A 7,806-nucleotide genomic window follows, 5' to 3' on the forward strand; every position below is an offset into this window, starting at 1 on the left:
CGTAATTACATTTGTTCATATTTCATGGTATACAATTTTTTTTTGAACCGACATCATATTCAAAAAAACAAATAAAACTTACAATTTCAGTAATCAATCTTGAATGAAATATTGGAGTATCAGGAGCAGCCAATGAGTCCCAAACTTCTACTGTTTTCTTGTTCATCATAATTCGAGCTAGAGTGAAGTGTTTTTGATGTAAAATAGGGATATAAATCTAAAAGATGGCTTCGACATTGGAATTTGTATAATATTGGCATACAAAAATAGAGACTTACATCATTGAATCACATGATTAAAAAGTTTATATTACACATATTTGTTTGAACTAGTATTTTGGTGGTTCTGTTTGAGCTATACGAGATGAAATTCTCATATACCGTTATCGGGAAGGGGGAGTCTTTCTGGTTTATCTATCTCAATAAAGCCTATGCGAGTTCAAACAAGAAGTTGTAATATGGTCACCTATAACATCCCAAAATTTTTGATAAAAGTATGGATTAAATCCATCAATGCCAGGATTCTTGTTCAGGTGTATAGAGAACACAACATCCTTAATTTCAACAAGGGAAAACGGTCTCAATAGGTATGAGCATGGTTTTTAGGGGTAAGATACCAAAATAGACCTATGATTTTTAGACTCTACGTACAAAATAGCACCAATATAGATTTAACGTTTAAAAAATAGTACCAATTTAGGCCTCCATAACGAAACGGAACACGTCATTGATATTACCCCGTTAAACTCTGATTTGATAAATTACGGGGAAATTATGTTAATTCAGTCTAAAATTAATTGTTCAATATATTCTATATAGCATTACCTAATCCAAACGATTAAGGAATAAATTTTATAGTTCTTTTATTCAAACATATTCACGATTTTCTGAATTTAACAAAATTATTACTTATTGAATTTAACAAGTTTTAATTATATTATATAGCTTAATGATTGCATAAAAAAAAATGTGAAAATGACCATTGGAAATTAGTTCCGTTAGCTTGCACAACCCAAGCCTTTTGTGAAAATAGTAGTTGAGCTAAGTTTAGATAAATAGTACTACTTAACAGATTAATTTGTGAGTGCAAAGGTTTTGTAATTTTTTAAGCTTTCATTTATTTTTATAAACAATCATTGTGCTTATGATCCCTAACGTAACCTAGCGTAATATAAATCACAGTGGAAAAGAATCACAATAGAAAGTCTCGAAAGGTTCTCTCGAGGATATGACGTAAGTCGTAGTTGCCGAACCAGGATAAATCGTGTGGCTGAAACTTTCTATCTCTATTCTCTTTATTTATTGTCTTTATATTTTGATTGCAAATATTTCATTAAGATAACTTTTATCATATTTACTTAAAAAGGTTTTAAAGACAACAATAAGTACTTAATTTGCACATTTATCTGATTCCGCAAATATTTGTATAATACCATTTTTAAAAGGCTAATAAACAGTGGTAGAGCCAGGACCTATTGGTCGGGGGGCTAGCCCGTCAACAAAAAAAATTTTAAATGCTACGGGATGGGCTAGATGCTACATGTCGGGTTAAACCAGCCCATGTTATTTTTATAAATCCCAAGAAATCCTAAATTAGACCCTAAATTAATTATAGGGGTAAGATACCAAAATAGACCTATGATTTTTAGACTCTACGTACAAAATAGCACCAATATAGGTTTAACGTTTAAAAAATAGTACCAATTTAGGCCTCCATAACGAAACGGAACACGTCATTGATATTACTCCGTTAAACTCTGATTTGATAAATTACGGGGAAATTATGTTAATTCAGTCTAAAATTAATTGTTCAATATATTATATATAGCATTACCTGGATTCAAGAAAACTAATCCAAACGATTAAGGAATAAATTTTATAGTTCTTTTATTCAAACATATTCACGATTTTCTGAATTTAACAAAATTATTACTTATTGAATTTAACAAGTTTTAATTATATTATATAGCTCAATGATTGCATAAAAAAAATGTGAAAATGACCATTGGAAATTAGTTCCGTTAGCTTGCACAACCCAAGCCTTTTGTGAAAATAGTAGTTGAGCTAAGTTTAGATAAATAGTACTACTTAACAGATTAAACATCCCATCCCAATTGAACCATTTTGTTATAGGTTGCCATTTTATCATTCACCTAATAACACAAGCCCAACCTTTTGTTTAAATATATATCTTTCAAATCCCTTAAATTACTCTAATATAATTTTTGTATTGAATTTCAAAATACAAATATAATAAAAGACAAAACTTAAACTCTTAATAGGCATATATAAGTTAAGTTTATCAATTGTCACACAGACGACAAGTCACCGAAGTTAGCTTCTAATCTTGTTCGGGCCTATAGATACCAGTCACTTGATTAAACATGTACCATTTTCGTCATAAAGCCATGGCGGATGACCATATACCACTTTCGGTATATACCAGGGTGGACGACCAACACAATATCCATCGGTAGGATGAAATTTCTGATCAGGCAAGCAAAATATACAACCGTGGTCGAATCCTGCATAGTCAATAGCATTCCAATCAAGGTGAGAGAGTTCCCAAACATAATCTACAAGGCTTAATACATAAATAAACACTTAAACTTGACAAGTTTCTTCTCTTGGCACCCTAAACTTTAACATGGACCTATCACGCACCTATACTTGACTAAATATAAATGTTATATTGCAATTTAGTGTGGATGAGGTTTAGTTTAGTCAAGTATGAGTGTGTAATACGTATATGTGAAAGTTCAGGGTGCCAAGGGAACAAACTTGTCAAGTTTGAGGGTGCATTTATGTATTAAGCCTAATCTACAAATTGTCCAAAGTAAAAAGAACATTTAAGAATCCCCTTGGGGACGTGGGAGAGAGTTCCCCATCTCCGCCCCCGGGGTTTTTTTTCTCCCCATCCCCACATAATGGGGAAAGTAAATGGGGACAAATACAAGATGTTTTAAACCTAAATTAAACAAAACAAATGCAACAAAGGATAATATGCGCATTACCAGGGTCATCACTAGGCTCAAATGTAGAACAGCACGTGGCATGAAATTTCCCTGAACAATCATCTTTAAGCAATTCACCAAAGAAGTGTTTTGGAGAGACATCACTGCAGTCAGCATTCTTGCGTTTAGCAATGAAGCTGATATGAATCCAATATTGATCGTCCTCAGATTCAGGGAGTTGTAATCTCGAACCACTTACATCCAGGACTTCTAAAACTTCAAACTCAGCATCCTAACCAACATTGTGTAAAATTAGAAATGCTGCAGCACAAGTGGTTAAAATAAATATGAAAGAGAGCAGACAGGAAACCTGGTTCTTTTCATAAAATTCCAAAGCCATCTTCGCATATCCAAGATTCACTTCCTTCAAGATTGCGACTAAACTGTTTTGCTCAAGAATCATGTTAAAAATTAGTATTATAGTCATACTAATAGCTGAACAGAAGCTAGCAATAACTAAAAAATATATAGACAGATAAATCTTTTGCAGAGTTATCTATCAACTATTAATGATTTGGTTCATTCTCGAACCATGCTATTTGACTCGCCAAATATGACAGATCAACTACTCACAGACCAATATTTGAAACCCTAACAATTAATGAGGAAATTAATCATCACCTAGGGCTCGTGACTGTAGTACCCCTCAAACGGCCACGGGCGGAGCCTCCATCGATCTGTCGTTGAGTGGCGTCAATTGCTCTTGGCAACCTTTAATTGCAGAAGAAACGAAATGAAAAGCACAGACTAAGTCATGCTAAATGTCACAACTTGACATGAATTCATGAAACCTCAACGTTTCACAATGTTATCAATCAATATTACACTGATCAGGATTTCGTCTCTGTGGAATTTGATTCGCCAAAAATCCAAACCCTAAAAATAAGGTGAAGCAATTAATTATAAATGAGAAACTTTACCCAGAGAAGGACCCATCCTTGAGTCTCTTACGCTTGACCTGGTGACAGTTGGAGCCTCCAGCTGTATCTCCTTCGGAGGCACCTCTTTGAAACCTTGAATTGCAGAACAAACGAAATGAAAAGAACAGACTTATGTTTAAACATGTAATGCGAAAGCTTTTCAGAACAGAGCAATAAGAAGAAAACATCAAACCCTACAACCAAGTCACAACAACAAGGCCTACTAGCTTCTGCAGTAATTTTTCACAATTTTATATTATTAAGTAATCAGGATTTCATCTGTAATTAGGCCGTGGTATTTGATTTGCCACAAATAAAAAGCCTAAGAACAAGGTGAAGCAATTAGTTACAAGTTAGAAACTTTAACAACAGACACTCTCCTTCTTGACTTTCTTACGCTTAACTTGGTGACGCTCGGAGCCTCCTTGGGAGGCATTAGTTCTTCTTTGAAACCTTTAATTGCAGTACAAACAAAACGAAAAGCACGGTCTAATGATAAACATGTAATGTGAAAGCTTTTCAGAGCAGAGCAACAAGAAGAAAACATGAAACCCGACAACCAAGTCATGCTAAATGTCACAACAACAAGGTCTACTTGACATGAATTCATGTCAAGTAGACCTTGTGCACCAACTTTTCACAATGTTATCAATCAATATTATTAACTAATCAGGATTTCGTCTGTAATCAGTCTGTGGTATTTGATTCACCAAAATTCCAAACCCTAAAAATAAGGTGAAGCAATTAGTTATAAATTAGAAACTTTACCAAGAGAAAGACTCCTCCTCGACTCTCTTACGGTTGACCTGGTGACCGTCGGAGCCTCCAGCCATATTCCCTTTGGAGGCATCAGGTCCTCTTTGCAACCTTTAATTGAAGAACAAACAAAATGAAGCACAGACTCGTGTTAAAAATTGTAAAGCGGAAGCTTTTCAGAACATACCAATAAGAAGAAGACATCAAACCCTATAACCAAGTCACAACAACAAGGCCTACTACCTTCTGCAGTAATATTTCACAATGTTATTGATCAATATTATCAACTAATGCGGATTTCATCTATTTGATTCAACAAGAATCCATAAGGACCATAACCTAACAATGAGTGAAGAAATTAATTGTTAATTATAAACTTTACCTAGACACTCGCTTCTTCTTGATCCTCTTACACTTGACTAGGTGACTCTCCGAGCCCACACCCATCTGTCCATGAGAGGCATCACCTCCACATTGCATCCTTCATATGCAAAACAAAAAAATAAGTGAAAGTGCAAACATAAACATGTGATGTGAAAACTTTTCGGAACAGAGCAATAAAGAAGAAAATGTCAAAGCCAACAACCAATCCATGCTAAAAGTCCACAAGACATGAATTTACAATACCTTTCACATATTTATCAAAGAAAACAGTATTATCTATCAACTAATCATGAAGTTTGTCACCAAATCCTATTTGTCCATACATCCGTTATTGGAGTGAGACGATTCCATACGAAAGTATCAGTTCTTCCACACAGAAGGCTGCCAAAATGAAGGTATATTTCATTTTTTTCGACCATTTTTGTTACTTGCTTTTGTTTTTCCTTATACAAGGAACTAAACCATGGAGACTCTGAACTAAAGCAGAGGCAAGGAGATGGGGCAGGAACAAGGACAAGGAGATGGAGTCATTTGTTCACAATGTTATCAATCAATATTATTAACTAATCAGGATTTAATCTGTAATCAAAACCCTAAAAGATGTTATGAAGCTTTTCAGAACATAGCAATAAGAAGAAAACACCAAACCCACAATGTTATCAATCAGAGAGTGGTATTTGTTTTGCAAAAAAATCTAAACCCCCAACAATACAGTGTGTATTTGATTCGGTGAAGCCACTTAGTTAAACTAAACAAGGTTAGCCTCCTCTAACCCCAAAACAAACAAACTCTAAGAATCGGTGAAGAAATTAATCGTAAATTAGAAACGTTACCTAGAGGCAAGCTTCTTCTTGACTCGACGACGCTTGGAGCTTCCTTGTGATGCAGCAGCTCGTCTTTAAGCAAAAAAGAAAAAAAACGCAAATTAATTTAATAATAAGCAGACATAGAAGATAATGAAAGCTTTTGAAAACACTATAGTCCATACGATTTCAGTTCTTCAGATACACCTCCTTCCATCGATATCGATCGATGATCCCTAGTTTCCTTCGAATTTAAGCAAACAAACAATGAACGATATTCTCTATAGTCCTAAATGACTGTGACTGTATATAGGTTAGGTTGGGGCGTCTACATGTATTTGGAAAAGTTAAAAAATTACAATTAATTTTTGAGTTTTGATCAATTAAATTCCAATTATTTTTTTACAATCAATTGATTATATTTTGTGCAAGTTCAGCGTACTGGAGCTATTGAGACACTTTGAAAGTTCAAAAGGTAAATCAAGCTTTTTTCACAAGTTTAGGGACCAAATGATGTATTAAGCCTTAGAAAATATGGTTTCAACGTTATTCTTGCAAATCGACTTTCAGGCTTTCTGTCAGGAATTGGACACTTCGCACCCAAGGGGTGTGGAAGATGATTTGGGTCTTGAAAGTACTGTACCGTATTAGAAGCTTCCTATGGCTAGGAGTTAAAAATAGGTTGCTTACTAATTCTGATAGGAAAAGGAGGCATTTGGTGGAGTCTGGAGCCTGTGGCAGATGCAGAGGTAATGAAGAAACTTTATGCCATGCTCTTAGAGACTGTGAGAAAAGTAAAGAGGTTTGGAGGAAAGTTCTCCCTAGAAATGTGCTATCTTCTTTTTTAGCCCACTCTGAGCATGATATGGGATTAATGGGAATCTTTTGGCTGAGTTGAATCAGGGTGTTCTCTTATTTGTGGTGGTATGCCATCAGATTTGGAAATGGAGAAATGAAGAGATTTTTGGAGGAGAAAAGGTTGTTTTGCCTAATGTCTTGGATTACTTTTCCAAGAAAATTTGCACCTTGGGGGATAGCTTCGTTGAGGATCCCTTGGCTAGGGCTATTTAGAGGAAGGAGGCCCATCTCTTAGGCTGGGTTAAGCCTAGAAAATGTGTGCTTAAGCTTAACACTGATGGTTCTTGTCTAAAGGACGGGAAAATTTCCACAGGAGGGGTTCTGAGAGATGATGGTGGTGGTTGGGTTTCTGGTTTCTCTCAGAATTTGGGTTTAGGTTCATCTTTCTCGGCTGAGCTTTGGGGGATTTTTTCTGGTCTGAAGCTAGCTAAAAATCTGGGGGTGAAGAACCTTCTGGTGGAGTCTGATAACCTTAAAGCGGTCAAAATGATTTCAGAAAACAATGCGTTTTGCCTGAGTAGCCAAAATTTAATCAAAGGTATTAGAAGGATTGGCTCCTCCTTTGATTTTCTTAGCTTCACTCATATTTATAGGGAGCAAAATCGTGTAGCAGACCGTCTTGCGGTTGAAGGTCATTCAAGGATGTTGGGTCTTTCAACCTTTTCTTCTCCTCCGATATCCATTTCGTCTCTGATCCTGGATGATTTAGGGAGGGTCAGTTTTCCCAGGCTGATCCCGGACTAGGCGGCTTTCTTTGTTTTTCTTTGTTTTCTTTCCTTTCCTACAAAAAAAAAATTAGAAATTTATTTATGTTAGAGATTTAATCACATGAAACCTTCTAATTAATATTATCACATAATCAGATAATTTAATTATAACCATAATCTAATTATAATTATCAATTAAACTATTTCATCCTTAATACACATAAAATTTGGACATACACTTCATCTCCCCCAATTACAATTTCGTCCTCCGATTCCAAGTCCCATATAAAACCCATTAGGTTTTTACCGCTGCTAGTTATATATATTTATTGAAATTAATTCAACCTGATTAATTTTAACTAAAT

The 7,806-nt window shown here is 35.0% G+C and overlaps 1 protein-coding gene across 1 annotated transcript; it reads right to left on the bottom strand.

Annotated features, from left to right (window-relative positions):
* Nucleotides 1-2,207: 2,207 nt before the first annotated feature.
* Nucleotides 2,208-6,190, bottom strand: LOC136209871 (uncharacterized). The gene is made up of 9 exons (XM_066001484.1): nucleotides 6,062-6,190; nucleotides 5,907-5,969; nucleotides 5,072-5,170; nucleotides 4,702-4,800; nucleotides 3,934-4,026; nucleotides 3,635-3,724; nucleotides 3,324-3,396; nucleotides 3,014-3,245; nucleotides 2,208-2,524 (listed from the first exon to the last, which is right to left on the bottom strand). The coding sequence occupies exons 1-9, from the start codon at nucleotides 6,091-6,093 to the stop codon at nucleotides 2,370-2,372; spliced, it is 936 nt and encodes a 311-aa protein (XP_065857556.1). The 5' UTR covers nucleotides 6,094-6,190; the 3' UTR covers nucleotides 2,208-2,369.
* Nucleotides 6,191-7,806: the final 1,616 nt, after the last annotated feature.

This window comes from Euphorbia lathyris, chromosome 10, assembly GCF_963576675.1.
Source record: "Euphorbia lathyris chromosome 10, ddEupLath1.1, whole genome shotgun sequence".
Classification (NCBI taxonomy): domain Eukaryota; kingdom Viridiplantae; phylum Streptophyta; class Magnoliopsida; order Malpighiales; family Euphorbiaceae; genus Euphorbia; species Euphorbia lathyris.